The 24,649-nt window shown below is 33.0% G+C and overlaps 1 protein-coding gene and 2 long non-coding RNA genes across 5 annotated transcripts; 2 read left to right on the top strand and 1 right to left on the bottom strand.

Moving 5' to 3' along the window:
- Window positions 1-16: 16 nt before the first annotated feature.
- Window positions 17-6,296, top strand: LOC123697623. The gene is made up of 2 exons (XR_006752253.1): window positions 17-361; window positions 6,117-6,296. It is a non-coding gene; the product is annotated as an uncharacterized LOC123697623 (long non-coding RNA).
- LOC123697622 lies at window positions 653-5,992 on the top strand. Of its 3 annotated transcripts, none has more exons than XR_006752252.1 (2): window positions 653-1,050; window positions 5,632-5,992. It is a non-coding gene; the product is annotated as an uncharacterized LOC123697622 (long non-coding RNA). The 3 variants fall into 3 exon arrangements; XR_006752250.1 differs by lacking the exon at window positions 653-1,050 and adding an exon at window positions 1,058-1,146; XR_006752251.1 differs by lacking the exon at window positions 653-1,050 and adding an exon at window positions 1,058-1,146 and having other exon boundaries at window positions 5,635-5,992.
- Window positions 6,297-6,459: 163 nt separating the features above from the next.
- LOC123697586 (cilia- and flagella-associated protein 61-like) lies at window positions 6,460-24,577 on the bottom strand. Its single transcript, XM_045644128.1, has 27 exons — window positions 24,468-24,577; window positions 23,941-24,098; window positions 23,704-23,851; window positions 23,420-23,555; window positions 23,128-23,288; window positions 22,935-23,007; window positions 22,503-22,774; window positions 22,337-22,401; window positions 22,146-22,263; window positions 21,934-22,045; window positions 21,782-21,852; window positions 21,356-21,532; window positions 20,654-20,879; window positions 20,286-20,404; window positions 19,951-20,079; window positions 19,542-19,736; window positions 18,985-19,113; window positions 10,495-10,655; window positions 10,127-10,281; window positions 9,631-9,829; window positions 9,001-9,170; window positions 8,551-8,684; window positions 8,193-8,382; window positions 7,568-7,738; window positions 7,340-7,450; window positions 7,103-7,168; window positions 6,460-6,897 (listed from the first exon to the last, which is right to left on the bottom strand). The coding sequence occupies exons 1-27, from the start codon at window positions 24,575-24,577 to the stop codon at window positions 6,670-6,672; spliced, it is 3,984 nt and encodes a 1,327-aa protein (XP_045500084.1). The 3' UTR covers window positions 6,460-6,669.
- Window positions 24,578-24,649: the final 72 nt, after the last annotated feature.

A 24,649-nucleotide genomic window follows, 5' to 3' on the forward strand; every position in this document is an offset into this window, starting at 1 on the left:
GATTGAATCGCTAATAGACCCAATGACGATACCTTTCTCACTTACACAAGAAAGAGAGCGAAAATACCATAACAAATGCATAAGACAAAGACACAAATACCCAATTTTTTGTCCCTTAGTGTGTAACCTGTTTTTCAAGATCCGCAACTTGAGTTGCGAAACAAACTTTGACAGTTCGTGCCTTCATCGTGCTTGGTGTTCGAATTTTGGATATTATTTAGTAAAAAATCGATACGAGTACATTGAAAAGACGGTGAAATTATCTTAATATAGACATCGAAGTAAATAGAATGGTGCGTTGTCGTGTTATTGCATGTATAAGCGATAGTGAGAAGAAAATTGCCGTTGTGTCTTTTCACGCGTAAGTACGACTTTATTGTCCTTATTTATAGTTTCTCAGTGATGATTATTTATACTTTAGCCTAAAGTAACAACAAGTCGCGTTAAAACAAGGAAAATATTAGCGTAATATCGATTTTTACATTCAATAACCTATAAACATCAACAAGTAAGTGTTGCCAGGGTCGGGAAAAATAATACCCCGATCATCAATAAAAAAATATTGATTTGACAATATGGTGAAACTCGAAAGTAAATGAATATGAAATCCCATAATAACCCAGTGTTTCGGGAAGACTTCGGCATCGAAAACATATTATGTGTCTTTCTAAAACACACAGCGTTGGATGAAGAAAGCAGTCTATGAATCCTATATATCTCTATGCAAATTGGGTCACCTTACCAAATATCGATGGATCTTTCACCTCACTAGCAAGAGCGCGTCCCTAGTATGGCATCTGTCATCATCGCCTTTGACGCGCTGTCATCTTCCAAGCTCCATAGCGTTTATGAATTCGTGCGCAATAACATCGCGCAGAATATAATTCTCGAATTCGAATATATATAATTATAATTCTCGAATATTAAGTGCGATAAAACACACACGCGTTAAATTTTAGTGTTTTTCTAGTGAAAAACGGAATTAGTTCCAATACGAAACACAAAAGACCACGTTGTCGGAAGGAAATTCGAAAACCGGTGCTTTGATAGGTATGTATAATAGTGGCGGGAACTCTTTTTCGTCCTCGGAGGACGAGAGAAGTAATGGTTCGTCACTGCCCAAGAGACCGGGAGACGAGAAATTCCGTAAGTACAATCAAACTTGTCAGAACATGTCCGGACTCGTGCATAGATTTTCATCCAGCACGTGGCATACATTTCACAGTATTTGACACAAATACATCAATATTTAGATGTAGGTAATTAATAAAACACAATGCATGCCTATAATGAGATCACTACATTATCATCGGGTTTCTTTATCATACACAGGCACATTGGTTACTGTGTCAAGTATTGCTTTTAACCAGACTTGTGAAATAGCGTTAGGCTACCTAGGTAGAAGGTACTTAGGTATAAGGAATCCACCGTGATCCCCTCTGGCTAACGAGCCCCAGCACTCAGCAGGTAGTGAGGCATCTCAATCACTTAGACCATTCAATTGTAACTACCTCAACAAAAGTGAGTACCTACTACTTAGTGCCCACTGACTACATAAATAATTCAAGACAATTAAGATGTACTTAGATTTTAGATAGTTAGTTACAAAACCTGTCTATCACAATATTCTAAAGAGAAGAAATTGTTAATTAACTATTTTAATATTATTTCAATATTGATACATGTCACATATAGATTTTACATTACTTATTATAGGTTATGATATAGAGTGTATAATATGAGCAACAGTCTCACACAATATTCAGTAAGAGCTACTTATTACTGCAAGTTGAGATTACCTAATTTATCTTATGGTAAATAATTCTTAACATAAGGAGCTTATTTTCATAGCCAATTGATACCAGAATAAGCTTTGATTCTATGGGTACTTATTTGAATAGTAGTGAAAAATCATAAGAAATAGACATTGCAGATTATAAGAGGTAGATATGTTTATATACATTATCATCATCAAGGACCCATATTTACTGTATCCCCGAACAGTTGAATGAGATCATTCTTGGTTATAATGTTACTGATGATAATGTTGTTTATCTAGTTCCTTTCTTACTTAAGTGAAAGAGCTTGCCTTAAAATTAACACTCAGGTGTGATAACAATTCTATAATATCAACAGTAAAGTAACCAAAATCTTTGTATTTTTTATTTGTATCTTCTACAAAAATATGTACTGAAAATATGTACAAGGCGTCCTTAGCCATGATTAGCTTAGTATGGTTATGCTGAAAGAACTGTGTCCAGAAAGACCCAGAAAAATATATGCCATACTTACATTCAGATATGCTTCTGGCAATAAGAGCTGATGGCTCCGCCAGGTTGATATTCAACCTGAGACACCTAAACACCTAGGTATTAACCAGGTAATTTTGATACAGATCACAGATTATAACGGTAATTAAACATTTTATCATTTTACAAAGCCAGGATTGTCTTGTAAAATTAGACATCATTGGTAACAGTAATGAGATTCTCACAAGGTCAGGATTGGCTTGTACAATCAGGCATCATTGGCCTATTTTCTGCCTGCATATGGCAGCCATTTCAAATGGTCGCGGAGACCCTACAGGCTGGAGGTGCCCTCCTTCTGTTTTATTTAAGCTATTAAGTTTTGGTCTATTGAGACCGTTGCAAAATTAACTTCACAGGTCTTGTAGACTGTGAGGATTTTGGAAAAGCTTAATTGGCACTACAGCCACATAAAGTGCCTTCTGATTTAGTTGGACAATTATCTTTTGGGTCTACCATGACTAATCCAATTTAACTTCACAGGTCGCGGAGACCATGGAGGTTTTGGTAAAGCCTGATTGGCAGGACTATTCCAATTCAACTTCACAGGTCGCGGAGACCATGGGGGTTTTGGTAAAGCCTGATTGACAAGACTATTCCAATTCAACTTCACAGGTCGCGGAGACCATGGAGATATTGGTAGAGCTTGATTGGCACTCCAATCATAAAAAGGGCCACAGCCCTCTGATTTAGTTAAACTATCAGGATTATTCTAATAATTTAACTTCACAGGTCTCGGAGACCATGGAGATTTTAGTAAAGCCACAGAATGAGCTACAGCCTTCTAGTTAGACAATTATCTTTTCGTCTACAAGGATTGTTCCAATTAACTCTACAGGTCCCGGAGACCATAGAGATTTTGGGAAGGCAGGTTTGGCACATCAATTACAAAGTGTACATTGTAAGCCTGGATACTTGTGCCTCATGTGTAATACTATAGAAATGTCTGTGTTATTGCCAGTCCCAAAAGCCTCAAAGATAGAGCATACTGTGGTAGTCATTAAAAGGACCATGTCTTGCACTAAATAAGAGTTGCAGACAGTTCTAGACATCTAACACTGAGAGGACTGTACAGTTGTCGCCTCCAGGTATTTCTCTAGAGTTTCGCGCACAGCAGACCAAGAGAGAAAGGCTTTCCCTCTACATGCTATACAAGACTTAAGAGTTGTGGAAAAGAAACATAGACAGAAATGTAATAGTCTTTGTAAAAGAACAAGTTTCTCACTTCCTAACTACAGATACCGCGGATGCGGGCTGAGTAGGACATCTGAACAGTACTTACCTGTCAGAGAAATGAAGAGGGAAGCAGGGGACTTGGCATTAGAACTTCTGACTTAGATGTCGTGTACCAGATATGCAATAAAAGTGCTTCTGAGTAAATTGCAAGGGGTGCACATCCTGTAGCCCAAGCTATCAATCAGACTTTGGTCGCCCACATACAAAGGTTGCTGACTCTCTTAGCTCTTACAACTGAGTAACTGTACCTAGCTGAAAAGTTGAGAATAACTCTTGGCACGCTTCCAGGACGCCTAAGTGGCCTTTGATTTAGATTGCCTCTCAAGAAATCAACCTGTACCGGAGTGGCTTCTCCTACCTTGTACAACAGGAAATATAATATTTCGGAAGCTCCTGATATGGACCATTTCGCTACCCAAAGGAATGCTTTAGTGCCAAGGCATATTTGCCAAAGCCTGCTCCGAATTTTGCGACATCTGCAGTCGTTGATGGAGCTGACGCCTAGACTGAATATTCCCTTTCAAGGGTAATCCTCCAAGTGCACTAGCGCACCTCGCACCCCGGGACCGGGGCAGATACATAGCACCCAAGGGTGGCTTATGGTTGATATAATAAATAATAATAATATACGGGCATTTCTCCGCAACTCAATGTCAAGCGCCTAAAGATGGCTTATGGTTATTGACTATTATGGTTATATATGGTTATTGACCCGGAAGTCATGAGCACTCAGACCATTGGTGAATGGCCTTACGGCCTTATGGCCCCCCAACTGCTCAGTCAGAAAAAGGGGGGGGGGGAGGGGAGAAAACAGCCCATTGTAAAGCAAAGGAGAAAGAGCAGTTAAGTAGTGGTGCCCCTCCACAGTGCCAACATATGACCCTCCAAGCAGGAGGTGACTTTCATAATGCAATGCTAAAAAAAAAAAAAAAAAGAATGCATGTAATCTAGTACACAGGGATTCTATTTAATTGGCTTAAGTCTATCATAAGCAAGCTCAACCTGTTCATGACATGAACATGACTTCTGAAAACCTCAAAATACAGTTTTTTATCACAGCAAGATAAGATTATAACCTGACCAGAATTTGGATACTAAATGGATACAACAACACATTATCCATCAGGTGGTCGGTTGTGAGGAAACTCAGACACATAGATATGCCCAGTGACCCATGTGGAAAGGTTGGTTCAAGTAACAAAGGACTGATTTTCAATCTTAAAAGTAGATAATTGATTCTTATCTAAATTATATAAAGGGGCGGACCCTTTAACCTTGCAACACAAACCTTTATCTCTGGCTAGTTAAGGTCCCTCCAGATCTTAAAGACAGTAAACATAGCAGCCCTGTCCAGCAGTGGCTTCAAGAATGTGGTAAGGGCACCAACCCGTGGAGGCAGTGGAAGGACCATACAGTCAATTATAAAAGTTTTACTGTCAATCAGTCAATTTAGCCAGTGCCAGTGAATCTGGTTTACTTTAAGGTAACCTGAAACTGTTTAATTTATTATTTAATTCAGTGTAATTAATTTAAGATCATAGTAATGATCAATGTGTAACAAACATGCTTAATGCTTAAGGTACAGTTGTGTTAACATTGCTTATTATAGTTATTTTATATACAGATGTTATTTACTGTAGTATTTAGCCTTAGAGGCTCCATTGTTTATCCTTGGTGACATTGATCTTCCTTTGAGTTATAATTTTTAAAATTTTATTTTTATGTTATTATTTGAACTTTGATTTGTATCAAAGATATAGAGAAATAATTAAGCAGTTCTTAGGTTCTAAGACTTAGTTCATTAGTATTGGCTTATTGAGAAGATTATCTGAGGAGAATAATTTAAAATTTAGAGGATACCTATATGGTTAGTTCTTACAATATGAAAGAAAAACAATTTTTGTTGTTATTACATAACCCCCTTGTATTGTTTTTAGAATTTAAAATATAACTTTATTTTACAATACAACAGGTTCATTTAACATTCTGTAAGGAATGAAATTTAAGTTGTTAATACAGCACTTAGGTATTACAATATTAACAAGATAATTTATTTTCAACATAGCGTTTGTATGTCTTTCTTCACCAGCAGATATCAAACACATCTTCATCCAACGCTGTGTGTTTTAGAAAGACACATAATATTGATGTTTTGCATTAAAACAAAACATGTATTATGTGTCGAATAAAACACACAGCGTTGCAGTTTACTGCTTGCTGATGAAGATGCTATGGAGCTTGGAAGATGACAGCGCGTCAAAGGCGATGATGACAGATGCCATACTAGGGACGCGCTCTTGCTAGTGAGGTGAAAGATCCATCGATATTTGGTAAGGTGACCCAATTTGCATAGAGATATATAGGATTCATAGACTGCTTTCTTCATCCAACGCTGTGTGTTTTATTCGACACATAATACATGTTTTGTTTTAATGCAAAACATCAATATTTTAATTTATTATTTCTCATAGTAATAATTGTGATTGACATAAAATTACACTTATAATTTTAGAGAACCTGAACTACCTGCGAGCATTAAGTATTATTAACCTATGTTTATCGATTTGTTTCCAGATGATCCAGACCTACGTAATAAATGGATCGAAGTGGTAGAAAAGATTGGATTCTCACAAAATATTGTAAAATATGAACAAGCCAATGAAAAAGTAAGAAATGTGTTTCGTCATCAATAATCAATCTGCTTATATTTTTTGTATCTACTAAATTGATTATAAAGACAAAAGAAAAATCTCATAACTGGTTTTATTTAATTGCTCCTAAAAATATTTACCCTTTCCAAAACATCCGGGAGCTCGGATACTGTGGCAACATTCAACTTATACATTGACAAACTATCTTTGTCTCAGTCGCGGTTACAGAGTACCTTTGTCTATTAGTTTCTCAGTCTACGGTCATAATATTTTTTATGCTTCTTATCATAGAGAATAAAGCTCCGTAGGCCATAGGAAAAAACTTTTTCAATTTTCGTGCTAGATTTTTTTTTAATTATTGAGCTTTAAGTATCTTGTGATATTGATAGGTCACTTTTTCTCTCTGAATATCATTTGATTTAAATAAACGGATAAAAAAGAATACATTTAAATACAGTTTATTGAAACAAACGAATTTAACAAATAGCAGCCAGCATTTTAACAACGCTCCTTCTTCGCCTTCTAAAGGTGGGGTTTTTCTCTAGATCGTGCGCATATGCAGACGTTTCCGAAGGCTGTAAGTACATGGGCAATAGAACATCGTTCTCAGAAACCCATTGTATCACGTAGTTCGTGATTGCCTCTATGTGCGGAGATTTTTCGAAGCTATTACGTAGCTCAAGCTTCACTTCATATGTAAGCGACTGAAAAGTAATATTGTTATATTTATTAGGTAGGTATGCGATTAAATTATGAATTAAAACACAATAGGCCTACATTTTAAGTTGTCTATTAAATATTTAAAAATGTTACAAAATATACAAAAAACTTTGGTCTCGCTATATCCATTTATTTTGTAGCTCGTATAAAGAACAGCCAAATTGATTGACTATTATTAACAATACCTACCGTTGAATCTAACTTGTCTACTGCCACTTTTAGCACGTCTTTAATCGTTTCACCCTTTGCTTGGCCCTGTATAGAATCAACAATATATTTAATTAGTTGTTGTGTTGCGTTGTACGAAACTACTGGAAAAATCTTTTAAAAGTAGATTAAGTACCTACCTACTCTATATTATATATGAGTACCTAGTACTCAATATACTATGATGAAAATGATATATTATCTTGTCTAGCTACTCACCAACGGTACTAATTCCTTGACAATTGCAAAAAGCTCGTCAACTTGATCGTGGTACAAAAAGTGCGCCCAAGGCTCTCGGAAAAACTTGTATAGATTATCGAGTCGCTTTGTCTAAAAATATTGTTTTATACTATTACTTCAACTAACTAAATCATAAGAAAATTGTAGAATACAACAAAAACATAAAATTATCTAGTAGTAGTAGTAGAAAAAGATAACATAAGATACCATATATCGTAAATGAACGTTACTAAGCACCGAGCTGGATAAGCCATATAAACGCTTAAAATTTTCCAACGAATATTTTTCTGGCGTCAAACAAGTTATTCCATCCACTATGAGATCCTTGTTGAAATGTATCTTAAAATACCCCTCTTTAAATGTTTCTATGATGTAACCCTAAAAAGTTGTTAATTTGGTTTAAATCTATCTTTTCAATATTTGAAAGCATGTCTAATACATTATTATATTGAAGAACTACTGATTGCGCTTTTCTTTCTTCAATCCCAATAGTATACACACAGTATTACAATATATAAACTTATCAGACAGTATTATTTTTGGGGTACTTTCTGAAAATATTTATTAGGTACCCTACGGCCTACACATACTAGACACTAGTCAATGATGTTATTTATTCTTTAGTCTTTACCTTGTTCACGCAATTAATTAAAGTTAACACTTTATTTCCAAGTGGTCATACAAAACAATATCAAAATATTTACAATAACTGGGAGTAAAACCCAAGGTAAATAAAAGGTTTCCATTCTACGCTCACGTGGTATCCATTATACCAAAGACGAACGATTTCTATAGATGTAAAAAATAAAAATTCTTGTGTGATGCTACTAACATTGTAATCCAAGGATTGTACATAATGATGCGGCACTTTCATGCCCGGCGAGCGAACTTCTAAATACTGCAATCCACCGGGTAAAGTGCAACATTTCACTATGGGCATTTTGAAATCTGGCACGCTATGGAATTCTGTATCTTCCTCCTTGCTACATTTAAAGAGTGATAGAGAGATATTTATACACAACCTACGTCAGAGACCAGAGCTTGCATTTTCAGCATTGTCGCATGTGTTTATTGCATAAGTTTATTATAAACTACAATTTGTTTGCAAAAAAGCCAGAATAATATTTTATAACGTTTTAAAAAAAATAGAATTAGGCAAAAAATAACCCATATATCTATTAAGTACTCACATTTCGTACTTGGACTCGGTCATACAAGTAGTTTTATTTTCATTAGCTCTATCATTCATATGATATTCCTTTGCTGGTTCATTAGACTCGTTAGTGAAAAGTGGATCCAACTCGTTCCTGATTATTGCTCCTAGCTAGAATTTGATGCTTTTATGTTAACAAAAGCTTATTAACAACAAGCGATTTCCTTTGAACAACATTATACGTTCGACAACTCTACATTGTAACACGAAAACTACAGTAATATGATACCTGAAAGCATTAATTAATGATTCACTACTTATGAATAGTACCTATATTATAGATAACGAATGGACCAACATGAATAGTAGTTACCTATGTTCTAGATAACGAACTAAACTAGAACAAAAATATTATGTACAATAATGAAAGGTGCGGGTAAATATCATAACTAAGCATACTGCACACCATACCAGGGTAATAAAGTACCTTCATTCCAATTTCATAAGCATCATAGTACTTGTGTCGCCGTGTGGCTGCGTAGTAACGCCTATGGTATCTAGTGATGGGCCCCGCCGCGTAAATATTAGGATCGTTTGTTCTAAAGTTATGGTCTATGACGATACCACCATCGTACGCCATTCCGCTTTTATGTATCGCTGTATTTGAATAACAAAATATTTTCCTGATTGTTCTAATGTAGAATAATATATTATGTACTTAAAATTGTTTAAATGGTCAATGTCCTAATGAAATGTAGTTATTTGTTAAAGCCAACGGAAGCGCCGCTATAAATCGTCCTGGATGTTTTTGTTCGCGTGGGATATTATGTTAAAATTATTTAAATTCACACTGGTGAAATTATAAGTTCAAAAAGGATATGTATTACTACCCTACTTTTATACATTTTTTATTATAAAGAGTTAATATAAATACTTGTATGAAAAAAAGGAAAATTGCAAATTTTTCAGTTAGGTACATATTGACAAAAATTTTTGTTAGTATATAATATATAAATGTTAAAAATAAATTTATTACTTGTATGCAATATGCATATAGCTGCATTATTGTTTGTTATTTATTTTTCCTACATATTCATATAAAACAAAATATACCTACCCATAAATAATTGTTCGTTAACGCCCTTACAACCATAGTAGAAAAACGCAGCGCATTCTAGCCGTACAAATCGATAATGCGACATAAACTGCACATGTGACACATAGTCCTTACAATCTAATAGCCATGATTGGAAATAATATGTTCGATACACTTTTATCTTTAAATTGGAGAGTACTTCTTGCATCGTTTTGTCCACCTGTAAGATGAAAATGTGAAATGATTAAAACTACTGTTATAAGAAGGTTGGAAGCTACTCCAATCAAACAACTAGGTAATTTCTTATGTATTAACAAAAAACTAAAGCGCATTCAAATTTCTTAGAACTAGACAAAATTTCAATGAGACCAAGGCTCTAGCTTTCAAAGAAAAAAATAATCATCAAAATCACAACACCCGGTCGAAAGTTTCGCGTCGAATTAAAAATCTCCTTTTTTTGAAGTCGGTTAAAAATATATAGCAAATACCTACCTAAACTAAATTACAATAAACTAACGTATGTATTACAAAAGCTGGACACTCTTGACGCTTTCGGATCTTTAGGTGGAAAATTCTCGATAAATATAATATTTTGTGGCGGAACTTTCATTTCTAGTAGCGTTGCAATGCAGCAATAAACGTTTATCGATGATCCATAAACTAAAATCTTTCCTAGAACATGTTTATTATATTATTTAGTTTCATTCGACTGCCAAGATAAACTTTAGAATATAATTTGGTGTAATAATTTAGATCTTTTACAAAAAGAGAAGCACACATCCATCCGTAGTTAAAATCTTTGACACTTTTATATTACTATTGTGTGTAATTAATTAGTACCTATAGTTAATACGACAACAACATTTAATAATTGTAAACACAAACCGCTCGTTTCCTCCCAAACAATACTTCTTACAAAGTTGAGCGCCTTGTTGGCGTCCGTGATGTTATTCACAATGAAAACATTGCCTGGTGTAAAATTATCTGCGGAAGGTTCTTTAAAACTCTGTGGCACATCTAAGGGAGTGTATTCCATTATACCACTTCTGCAATAAAATGAGAAAATCTTAAATAAATTAATATTTGAAATAAACAATTTAACTGTATGGCGATAATATATTGATACTAAATTCAAATTCCATTTACTATTAAATTTAAACCCATAAGTTTTGCTTGAATCTATTTAAATAATATATTGTGGTCCGCCCCGGCTTCGCTCGTGGAACCATCCTCATTCTTCAAGAAATATTATAAATAAAAAGAATTAACAAAAACGGTTTAGCCGTTCTCGATATTTGCGCTTAGCAACACATTTGGCGATTCATTTTTATTATAATAATATATCGATTAAGCGAACAAAATTGGACAATTTTTATTTACGTATGATATAGTTTTTATAAATAAATAAATAAATAAATAAAATCTTTATTTTGCTTTAAACATGGTATTCAATGGTGATACAATTATATTAATAAAGCACAAACATGTTCAGCCAATACAAGCATGCAAAAATAATTAGGTACCATAAAGGAGTTAATGGTCTGTTCGGGTTGAACTTTCCATGAACTCCTTTATGGTATAGAAGTTTTTTTCATTAAGCCAAATAAGAAGATGTTTTCTAAATTTATAATCATTACACGTCTTTAAGTTATTTGGCAGATGATTGAATATTTTAACGGCCATCCCCACGCAACTTTCCCTGTATTTGACGATACGAGGGTTCTCTCGTAAAATTAATTTATTCGGATCCCTTCGTGATCTCGAGTTTAGTTGAGAGGATGTTTTAAACAAACTGCTATTTCTAAAAACAAACATACACAGTTCAAAAATATATAAACAAGGTAGGGGTAATAAACCAAGCTTTTTAAATAAGGGTCGACATGATTCAGTGGGTGCTATTCCACAGATGGCTCTCATGCATCGTTTTTGCGCAATGAATGCCCTATCCCTAGCAGTACTGTTACCCCATAATACTAATCCATAGCGAAGGTGTGATTCAACGTAGGCACGGTATGCTGTCACGGCAGTCTCTAAATTTGTGGTAACTTTAACCCGTCTAAGCGCGTAAACGAATCTATTAATTTTATTACATACATCACCTACATGAGCCTTCCAGTCCAAATTATCATCTATTGTAATACCTAAATATTTAATAAGGTAGGTGTGTCAATTAACGCCCTCTGTTAAATAACGCCCGATCTTCAAAAAACCCACTTATATTCAATAGACCCGCATCGTACCTCACGCACACATGAATTGCACCAATAGGAACGCGCCTAGCGCGGTTGCGTAAGTCTGGAGTCGCCATCTTGGCCAGTAGCAGCTTTCGTTTCAAGAGCGTTAGACGTGCACCGGCTGTTATAAAAATTTCTTCTAACGAAACTGTAAGTATTCAGTTGTTTTTGAGTTATTTCTTGGATTATTTTATACTTTGGCAGTAGTATACTGAACTACACTTCATATTCTGTACATATTTTCAAAATGATTTGCTTAATTACTTCAAAATTTAAAAAAAATGTCAATAACGCCCAGTCGCGTAATAACGCCCAGTAAACGGACCTTGGGGCGTTATTAGACTACGTGTAGGCCACGTGTGGGCGCTATTAACCCTTGTGTGGGCGTAATTATATATAGGGTGTAACAAAATTAATTAGATATACTTTTAAGGATTTAATGTAATAGCGTAAAAATGTCTTTTTTCCGAAAATCCAAAAATCTAATAATCTTTGACTGATCATAGACTTTTTATTGGTAGAACTAAAATTTTTTTAGTAGGTAACTAAATTGTAATTCGGCTAAACATTTGTATGAAATAAAGCTTAATTGCCAAAAAAATTCTCATTTTTCACATTTCAATAATCATCCAGTAAATAACTTTTTTTGTAGAAATTTCTTTTTTGATATTTTTTGGTGATGATATGTTTATTTATAGCCCTAAAAGTTTATCTAGATAATTTTGTTGGACCTTATAAGTCTTGAAATAATGCGTATGTTATGTATTAAATATGAGTTTCTTTTTCTTTGAACATTTCGATTTTCTGAATATTTGTTTGTTCTTTTCTTAGGCCAGTAAAATGCCACCAACGAATCGGAAGAAAAGAGGAGAGTCTTGGACAGAAGACACAATGAGGGCTGCAATCAATGCTATACAAAGGGGCCAACTCACACAGAGAGCTGCCTCTGAAAGGTACAATATACCTCGTAGGACTCTTAGAGATCACTTAAAAGATGGAAATGCTAAAAAACGTTTTGGAAGAAAACCTGTTTTTTCTGAGAAGCAAGAAGCAGACTTAGTCGCAAGAATAATAAGGTTTGCCAAAATTGGTATGCCTCTAACACCAAAATTTATAAAAAAACAGGCTTTTCTTTTCTGCGAGAAAAATGACATTAAAAATATGTTTAATGATACAAAAAGAACTGCTGGGACAGATTGGCTCAGATCTTTTTTAAAACGGAATCCGTCGATTAGCAAAAGGAAACCACAGATAATGAATCCAGCCAGAGCACAAAAGTTAAACAAAGCTATTGTGCAACAACATTTTGAAGTAGTAGAAAAGTTATATGATGATTTAGAAATCCGAGAACATCCTGAGAGGCTTTACAATATGGATGAGAAAGGTTGTCGTATAACAGTACATAACCAGCACACCGTTTTAGCTGAAAAGGGTAGTAAGAGAGTTCACCTCATTGCTCCCGAACACGCTGAAAACGTCACGATAGCTATGTGTGTAAATGCCATCGGTACGGCAATCCCACCGATGATACTGTTCAAAGGACAAAGGAAAAGACCTGATTTAAAGAAAAATGTCCCAAATGGAACATTAGTAAAAATGGCTCCAAAGGGGAGCATGACGTCAGACTTGTTTGTCAAATTCATTAAGCACCTAGCAAAATTCAAGGTTGTTGGAAAATGTTTGCTGATCTTCGATGGTGCTAAATGTCACCTATCAATAGAAGCACTTGATGAAGCTGAGAAAAATGATATAGTTTTATATTGCCTCCCCTCTAACACCACACACGAACTACAACCGTTGGATAAGTCTGTAAACAAGTCTTTCGAACACCACTGGGATGAAGCTGTCTTAAACTTTTTGTACGAAAACCCCAATGAAAGATTAACAAAGGCCACATTTAACCAATTATTTACGAAAGTCTGGTACAAGTGTATGACATATAATAATATCGTCAATGGTTTTAAAGCAACAGGTCTCTTTCCTTTCAATCCGGAGGCAATTCCTGAAGAGGCATACGCCCCATCGGTTTTGACGGAAATTCCGTACCCTCAGATCGAAGATAACTCTGTGCAGAACGCAGGTCCTCCAAATCAAAATCATTCAACGCAGGAAATAGATCAGTCAATGCAGGACATACGAGATAATGACGAAAATTCTTACAATCCATCATATTTTTCATTCCTTTCATCTGATAAGCAGCCTGTGAACTTTGACAACTACCAACATAAACCAGGGTTTCCTAGTTGTGAACAGCTCAGTAAAAACCCAAGAACAGATTACAATTTTCCAGTTGAGTCGTGGGATGCCGTTCGAGACAATAGTGGAGAAAAATTTCGTCTTGTGGATTATAGCTCATCTACAGAATTTTCAGAAGGGGAAGAAACAAGAAAGGAAGAACATAATGTTCAATGTGCTTCATCATCTTCCATCTTGCCAACTAGTTGTTTGGAATTAAAAGCAAGTTGTTCAGGATTACAAAGAAACAGAGAAATTAGCCCTGTTCCCAGTTCTGAAAGTTCCGCTACAGATGAGGATTTTATCAATCAACAGCACAAATCTAAGCTTTCAGTTGCTGATGTATACAGTGGTCCGTCATCTGAAGAAGAATTTGAAAGTGAACATGTTAGGTTAAGTAGAGGTAACGTTACACCAAAAAAACAACCTACTAATTATTCATTGCCAAACTTTAACAGAATTAGTTCTGGTGACTCTACTTGCTCGCATGAGAGTGAAGACAATCTTCCATTAAGCTCACTTAGGAAACAAAATGACAAAAAGTCATTTCAAGAACTTTTGCCAACGCCAAACTACGCAATAGTTAAAAATGCACGTCCGCGTAAAAAGGCGATGAACTACAAAGGCCAAAAAATTACTAAAAATCTGTTTATGGAAAACAAAGGAAAAGAAAAAGGGCAAAAGGCGAATAAAAAGAACAAAACAGAAAAGAATTATGGAAAAAATGCAAAGAAAATAAAAAAAGAGAATAAGAAACCAAATAAGAAAGAAAAAAAGAAGATTTCTTCCAAAATAAATGATGATGCAGAACATTGGTATTGTCATGCATGCTGTGAAAATGAAATGTTAGCTATGCGACAGTGTACCATTTGTTTTAAGTGGTACCATGAAGACTGTGTTGGTCTTACCAAAGAAGATAAAGAGTTTGTTTGCTCAGACTGTTAAACTGTGTGTCATAGTAATTAAAGACTGATAGAAACGAAGATTATCATTATTATTAAGCCGTCGATAAATAAGCATTTTTATGTAGTTTCTAAGTTGCCAGATCTCACTATAAGATTTTGTTTGTTGCTTTTAGTGGGCGTTATTGATCTTACTCCTTAATTTCTTCGGGCGCTACTGCACTCTACAGTTTAATAACGCCCAATGTATGGAAAGAAAAAAATTAGTTTTTTTTTGTTTAAAGTATGGTAGAAGATTACTTATGTTAACGTTGATTAGTTAAACTAAAATAAAAAAGTATAAAATCGTTACAACTAGAAGAAACAAGTCACTTTATGTGTGTTACGAATTTTATAGTTTTAATACTAAATTTTGTTTCCTAAGCTTCTTTTATTTTTAATAAAGAAATTTTATAACGTGTTTTTTTTATTTTACTTAGCAGAAATTCTATAAGAACGTATTTTAGGCATACACAATTTTCTTTCATAAACGGGCGCTATTTAACACAGTATTTCTATAAACGCCCAAGAAAAAGTTTTTAAAAAGATGTCTTTATGTCATGAAACATAAATAGTTTCACGTTTTAATTGGTATTTTTCGGTTTAGAAACAAATATCAAACCTACTCGTCGTCCGTTTATGTGCTTTAAAGTAGTTTTAATAAATAAAAAATTTGATTTTTGTTAAGTGGGCGTTAATTGCCTCTTTTACCTTATTTTGTAATGCGTCAATTTTGTTTATGTCTAAAGTAATGTTAAATTTTTTATTGGAAGATTTATTAAATTGTATGAATTTTGATTTTTTAAGGTTAATAAATAAATTTTTATTTTCAAGCCATCGTATCATTTTGTCAATTGTGGAATTAATGTCAATTTCATGATCTTTAATAGTGCAATTAATTTTATTAGATGTCACAATAATTGAGATGTCATCTGCAAATAGTATACATTTATGTTTTATAATATTAAAAATGTCATTAATGTATAACAAAAATAAAATTGGTCCCAAGACGCTTCCTTGTGGTACTCCATATTTAGTTACTCTTTCTCTAGATGTATATGATGTTATTTCATTATTTTTGTCAATTTTACTAATTCTAACACATTGTTTCCGATCTTTTATATAGGATGATAGCCACTGGAGGGTTAATCCTCTTATTCCTAATCTGTCAAGTTTTTCTAATAGTAAGTGATGTGATACACAATCGAATGCTTTTGATAAGTCAAAAAACAAGCATGTTGTCAGAAAATTGTTATTGATTCCAGTTAATATTTCTTGTATCAGTGAAAAAGTGGCTAGAGTAGTCGATTTCTTTTTTTGGAATCCGTATTGATCCTTGTTAATTATTTTACATTTATCGCAAAAATTTCTGATTCTTTTGAGCATACACTTCTCAAATACTTTAGATAGAATAGGTATAAGTGTGATAGGGCGATAATTCGAAATTTCTTCTTTATTTTCTTTTTTGAAAAGAGGTTTTACAATCGACTTTTTTAGTTTTTCTGGAAACGTTCCTGTTCCAAATGATAAATTAATAAGGTATGTTAGAACTGAAACTATTTCATTTACACACTCTTTTATTATTTTAGTATTTATGTCATCGTAACCTTCACTATTTGTAGCGTTTAATGATAAAATTTCAAATTTGACTTCATTTTCTGACATAGGCATTAGAAACATCGTCGTAGGATTTATACTATCATCAGATAAAGCCTGTTTTATGTGTTCATTGTCTGGTGTCATATTATCAATAGATTCGATATAATAATTATTGAAAGCGGCGGCTATATCTACCGGATTCGTCAAAATACTGTTACCAACCTTTATGCTACTTATATCTTGTTTATCATTCATATAATTAAATTCGTTTTTAATAACCTTCCACGTCGCCATACATTTATTTTTACTATTATTTATGTATTTGATATTTGCAATTTTTTTAGATTTAAATATACATTTTTTTAATATATTAGAATACGAAGTATAGGTGTATTTATTAAATGAATTTTTATTTTTATAATAACAAAATCGTAGGTGACGTTTTGTATTACAACTTATTTTGAGTCCCTGACTTATCCATTTTTGTTTATATTTATTTGTTTTTATTTTGATACGAATTGTAGGGAAGCAAAGATAATAAAAAAGACAAAACAAATCATGGAATTCGTTAAATGCTGTATTAGGATCATTTTCACTGTATATTTCAGACCATGTAAGCTTTCCTATGCAATTTTGAAACTGTCGAATGTAATCTAGGTTATAATCTCTTTTGTAAATGAAACATGAATTACCTTTATCTACTCTACTTTTAACATTGAAGCTTAACATTTGTGCAGTATCGTGGTCTGATAAATGTAGTGGCAATACTGACGCAGTCGCTTCGGGTAGGTCACTTAGTATATGATCAATACAGGAGCTCTTACGCGTAGGAACGTCTATATGAATTTTTAAGTTGTAATTTTGACATAACTCGATCAATTTGTTTGTTATTAAGCCTTTTTTAAATGTATTTATATTAATATCACCTGCTATAATTGTGTGGTATCTAGAGTTATATTTTTTATTTAGGTCGTAGAGTACACATTCTAGTTTTTTTAAAAAGATATTAGGATCACAGGAGGGTGTTCTATATACGCACAATATTATTAATCTATTTAAAATTACCTCTATGCCGCAGATTTCTAGGATGTTCTTTGTTGCGTGATGTTTTAGCAAAGGCAGTAGGTCTAGAGTTAACAATCCTTGTTTTGCCAATATACATGTACCTCCTCTTTGTTGATCTCTGCAGAAGCTAGCCGAATTCACATAGCCATGAATTTTTAAATAATTTTCATAACCCTGTTTTATAAAAGTCTCTGACAAGCATATTATATCGGGCTCATTGTGCATTTCATGTAATTCTTGTAATGTGAGTTCGAATATTTCTTTTTTTGATAAAAGACTTGCAATATTTTGGTGAAGCAATTTAAAATTATAATTATATGCTGGTAAGGAATTTTTAATAGGGCCGAAAAAACAAATAATTTTTTTTTGTATTACTTGACGTTCTTGTGTTATAGTAGAGCCATTTTAATAGGCAACATTTGACAGTTCAACAAAATTCAACAACGTAACCTAGTAACGACGACATAGAATAACATGATATTTCGTTTTGTTAGAACTGCACATTTGCTTAACTTTTTTCAATTACGATTACATATTTATAATAATAATGACCGATACAAGTTATTTTTAGATTTCATTTTACTGATAAACAATCCTAAACATAATAAACAATTTCTGAATTGAAGAACTGACGTCGCTACAATTTTGTGTCAATAAACCTTTTTTCTTTTTAAATACTAGAGACGTTACTCTAAAAATCGAAATCTGACATCTAGAATCGAATGCATTGATTACTTGTGAATAAAAATCATCATAAATTAATAAATTCGATTGACAAATGTTTCAAATCCGTATCGATTAATACACTTTAATCGATGTTTTTAAGCAGGTTACCTCTCTTCGAAGATAAAATTGATAGACGTCAAATGTTGCCTATTAAATTGGCTCGACTATAGTAACTGTTGATACAGAATCATGAGCTGTGTCGATTATAGAACTATTATTTAATTGTATTGTTCTATTTTCTTTCAATAGGGATGATTCATAATTTAATATGCTAGAGCTTGGTTTATTACGTCCTAATCTATTTTTTAATATAGCAAAACTAAGATACTTCTCTTTATAGTCAAAATAGTCGATACAATAGTTTATGGTTTTACATAAATTACTTAATTTATAATAGTGCTTACTACCACTTAAAAATGTACAGTTTTTATATTTCTTACAAAGGTTTTCCATGTCATTATTTAATCTATTAACATTTAAATAATTATTTTGCAAGACATTTAATACAATTACTTGATTAGAATTAAATTTGTCCAAAATATATTTTAAGTAGTACAAGACAGATTTATGCATACTTCACTGATCTTTCCTGCTCTAGTACATCTTTCAAATAGTCAGGATGCTGGTATTGCTTTCCACACAAAATGAAGAGACGATCATAATAATATTTGCTGCCATTTGTCAATGTTATATACTTTTGTCGTCTGAAACAACATTTAAAACCAAGATCTTATATAAGAACACTATTTTCAAATATGAGTTTATTTTTTACTAGCTTTTCGCCCGCGTTTTCAAAGGAAAACCCGTATAGTTCCCGTTCCCGTGGGATTTCCGGGATAAAACCTATCCTATGTGTTAATCCAAGTTACCCTCTATATGTGTGCTAAATTTAATTGTAATCAGTTCAGTAGTTTATGCGTGAAAACCATACATACATACATACAAACCTTTCCTCTTAATACCTAATATTAATATAGATGTATTTATTCAAGTATGCATATCCAAAAACTACGCTACTATTAATTAAAATTAAGTATTTTTATTCTTCAGCATTATATCTATATGCTTGTAAATAAATACACTTTAAATAGATATTTGAAACAAACATAAAAGGTAATAGTGATCACCGTACTTATTGATTTCAACCATAGAACTCTGTACGGTATTCACGTAGTAAGTGTAAGGAACGCTTTTGAGATATCTTTCAGAGCTTGTATGGTACTTCATTAACATCATTTCTGCGAGTGTCTTTGAGTTTCGGACATATGGCAATCCTTGAGGTGATATGAGCGTTACATTTGTGAAGAATAGGTAGGATGAAGTGTCCCTGAAGTAATGGATTTTACTTTCAATACAAATTTAAAATATTCAACGAAAAATATTGTATTAATTAAGTTCAACTCAAAACGCTATTTCGTTGGTAGGCGAATAAATCGTTCAATAAACAAACGCCCGAGACAACTTTATGTATGTTAGTTAAGTTGAAATAGATCGACTTTTGTTTTTCGTTGTCTTAATTTGGTGTTAATTAATATAGGTACCCAAACAGAAGTGTATTCAAAAATGCCATAGCTGTTCTCGAAGCGCCAACGATAACCAATCTAGAATCCACGGTCACTTTCGGCACACTGGTTGATTTTCTACTAATAAACCAGCAACTAAATGCCATTCTGAAAGTAACATAAATATTATTATTTTTATATAAATCTTTTGAGCAGTTATACAATACAAGTCACACCTACAAGTAAAAAAAATTTCGAGAGTTATTTAAAATAATATATAATTAAAGTGATGAGTACACACTTTTAATTTCACATTAAACTTTAAAATATAAATAAAAGAGAAAGTTAAGTTTCAACGTGAAGACGGCACTTACAAAGAATTGGATAGTTTATGTAATTTATTCAATTCCGGTACTGGCGCGTAATCCAAATCAGACATACGCGGTAAAAGTGGTATCATCACCGAGGCGAATGAGTTTAACTTATGTGCCATCTGAAATAATATATAAAATTATTTCTTTTATGTTTTATTAACTAAGTTACGGATTGTCAATATTTTACTTTTACAGATTTTGTTATTCGAATTTAACACACATACCTATAAGGTAATATTTTGACCTTTGGGTGTAAAGAAAGCGTAAAGAAATAGTAGACTTGCAATAAAAATCAGTTCTTACTGATTATATTGAAATCTTACTATAAAACTATTTGAAGAATATGAAGTCAAAAATATTTTACCCACCCATTTATTCCTATAAGCTGTCAACCAAATCAACGAGTGTATTCCGGACTGTCGCATCATATCCCTAACGAAGAATCTATAATGCGGTTCAAAAGCGGGATAAATAAGCACCGTCTTCAATGTCGCAAAACCAGCATTATAGTCTTGATCCTTGACGTGGTATTTGTGAATACGATGCGCGTCTATGTTGAATTTCGCTCTGATGAAGTCTATTTGTTCTGGAGGTCTAAAGGAAAAATATTATATTCACATTACAATGTTATTATAAATTAGTGGTAAAGTAATATTTAACATATCCTATTAATATTATAAATGCGAAAATTTGTGAGGATGGATGTACGTGTGTGTGTGTTTGTTACTCTTTCACGCAAATAATAATGAACCGATTATAATGAAATATAGCACACATATAGAAGATAACTTGGATTAACACATAGGATAGGTTTTATCCCGGAAATCCCACGGGAACGGGGACTATGCGGGTTTTTCTTTGAAAACGAGGTCTAAGCCGCGGGCGGAAAGCTAGTAGAATAAAATTCTAAATCGGACAAATCAACTGAGCAAGTTAAGTTCTTTAAATATGGTCAACGAATTAACTTAATTTGCGCATTGTATAATTATGACGACATAATATTTTCAATATATTGTAATACGAAAGTAACACTCAAAATCATTTTTAATAACAATAAAATTGTTACTCACTCCAGAATCCCAATGCCAACCACAGACACGTTACTCAAGAAAACATAAGCTTCTAGTTCATTCCGTCTTAGTATAGTATTTTCGACAGACCACATCGTCTCTCGACCATCCAGACTGTACAACAATTGAGCTATTTGCGGTATATCGATTATTTCAGCTCGTCTCACTCGTAGTTTACTGAAATAAGCATATATTTATTTCCAATAAAATAAAACATCGTAATCAAAACAACATTCAGTACTGAAATGACTAATATTGATATCGATAAACTAAATAAATGGCAATGAAATGTGATGCTATTGCTACAATACATTCTCGATTCTGTCAGAATCCTACAACACCAACACTTTCAATGGAATATTGAGTTACGTTCAAGATATTATTAAACAGTTGAATTTAAGTTTTTTAAAGCATTATTTAACATACCTAAGAACAGAACATCGATGTGCAACATACAATGCATATTCACAAGTTATATGATTTTTCGTGGGAACAAACTGCAATTAGTTATTTATGTTTTTAATGTTAGCACTCTCTTTTCTTTTAGTTAAGTTACATCTATTTAGTTGGAATCTTACAGCAAAGTGTTGTAACAATGGCATGCTTTTTCCTGAACAAGGAACTCTAATAATGCAATAATCATAATCCTTCATTACTTCAAATGCTGCTTCCAATAAATCGAATGCATGTCTAAAATTTTATCAACGAATATTAAATCTATGAAATACAATGTTCTCAATTTACTTATTATAAAGTTTATTTTGTTCTTATAATTTTAATTTTATTTAACCTGTCATCTACGTCTTTATGGAATCCAAACAGCTCAATCATAAATGCATTCGGCTCTCCACAAAATTTTACATTTTTAGTTTCGTTGACATCACGAACTACCCTCATAGATGTTCTACCTAAAATATATCAACACACAATAAATAAATACCACAAAAACTTTATATATTCTAATTATAAAAGAAAACATACGTTTGTATTTATTTCCAACATCAGGTACACTCGATTTTCTACTTTCTTCGTGTTTTATATTCGCGCTGCAAAAATAATGTTTTCTAAAGTTTATAAACATAAGGTCTAAAATCCTATAGCATGATACATAATTTTCGCACACGCTATAAAATCCTATAACACTCACGGCAAAAACTCTCTTGAGAGAACCTCTGGCACCGTTAACAAATGGTGATCAATATTAACGATCTCATAATCAAACGGGTCTTCATCTAATAAACAATCCACAAACGTAGTATGGGATTGAACGGGAGTTATAAAGACTTTATCACTATAGTCATCTGAAGTTTTGCTATGTAAGTATAGACAATCGAAGCTGTATCTCATTGAGGAACGATGAGCAAAATTCACCTTGCTCGGACTTCTTGGTCTGAGACTTACGTTGTCGGTGGACTGTTCCTGGAATACATGAATCTATCTAATGATGTCGCATCATGTAATATTTTATAAGTTTAGTTATTGTGAGTTACTTAAGCTTATATTTTCTAGGGATAAAGAAACTTTGAGTCAAAGATTTAAAAGAAACCTCGGATTAAGACGGAAAAAAGGGAATTCTTACATCTTGAACTTGTTCTTGTTCTAAATGAGGGCTGATATCGAAAGGACTCCATTTACCAAGCATTATTGGTTCACTGAAAATTGTAGTGTAATTAGATATTATTTTGTAAAAATTAACGACTATTAACTTCATTAATAGAAGTGAAATAATAATTTAAAATTATCAACTATCAAGCAGTAGACTCTATACTCACCCGAAAGTACGCAAAAGCATATTGCCTCTTTTATTCCGCTCTCGTTCAATTGCAGTAGATTTTTGAAGTCCATGATATGAATCCAGCTCGTAGGTATTTTGGAGCATAGCATAATTTATATCCGAATTTAAACACATCACGCCACTTACACCATCAAGACCCTTTGAGAAAATATCATAAAATATACATTGGTTTCCGTAAAATGAAAAATGTCTGTCTGTTCGCGATAATCTCAAAAACTTTTTTATTTTGTTCATCAATATTTATATTTGTTCAAGTTTTATTCACTCACCTCGCTAACAATGATCTTTCTTTTCATCTCAGGATGGCGGCCAATAATTTCGCTTATGTAATAATCACCATACAATTCTCTCAATTTCGGACAACTTTTTTCCAGAATTGCTACTACATCATCGTTATCTTCTTCACTGAATAATTATTATATATTTAGAGTTACGAGAATAATAAAATAGTTTTTCTATGACACTATTAACAGCCTATATAATTTTTAATAATAATTATGTAATAACTAATAAGTCTCAGTAAGGCTGTAGTAACAAACGTAAAGCTACTCACACAGCCCTTCGTATTCTCAATTTAGGGCAAAAGTCTTGTCTAAGGGCGCTATAAAAATAGTGGTAATTGACATCATCATCGTCCGTGCGTTTTGCTTTATTCTTCATGTAATTGTGTTTTTTAATTGTCTGATATTTTACAATACACTCTGAAATCGTTAAACCATTATGTTGGAAAGTGAAAGTTAATTATAAGATATATATAATTAATTGTATAATGAATGATTAATTTAAAAACCTCTTGGGCAATTTGGTGGCACCATAAGTATAACTTGTTGTAGATATACATCGTTATTAAAAAGACTGATCAAGGCTTCTTCCAAGAAATAACCAACGATGGAGTCGGTGCAGCACATGGCGTGGATAAACAGTGTATTACGCGATAAATAGAATTTCCTGTCAACAAAACTTTTAGTAAATGAAAAGAAGAGATGGACACTATTGAAATTTATCTTGATATAGATAGGTTACTACCTAAAAATGCCTTTCATATATTTTTATTCGTATGTACTTGTGCTTTACTCGGCCAAACAGAAGAAGTTCTGTCTAATATATTTATAACATACATAATACCCTCAGTATTAGTAAAAGTAGTCTATGTTCTAATCAACTATAATAATCTATCCCTGTACAACACAAAACTGAACTGCTATGCGTGAAAGAGCTACAAATATACATCCATAATTCAAACATTCTTACAAATTTTGGCAATTATAATATAAGTAGACTACTACATATTAATGATACTCCTAATGACTAACTTACCGATACATGTTCCTCATCCACGTTTCCCAATCAGCCGGGTTGACGGCGGGTATATCTGGATAGTCGCATAAGGACATGAATCCTATGACCTCTTGTTTATCGTTGATCATGCATATTGATAGAGTAGCCAGCTCTCTACAATAAAAATGACCATGTATTTCTAAAATAAGTTTGAATAATCA

This window comes from Colias croceus, chromosome 14 (genome assembly GCF_905220415.1).
Source record: "Colias croceus chromosome 14, ilColCroc2.1".
Taxonomy (NCBI): Eukaryota; Metazoa; Arthropoda; class Insecta; order Lepidoptera; family Pieridae; genus Colias; species Colias croceus.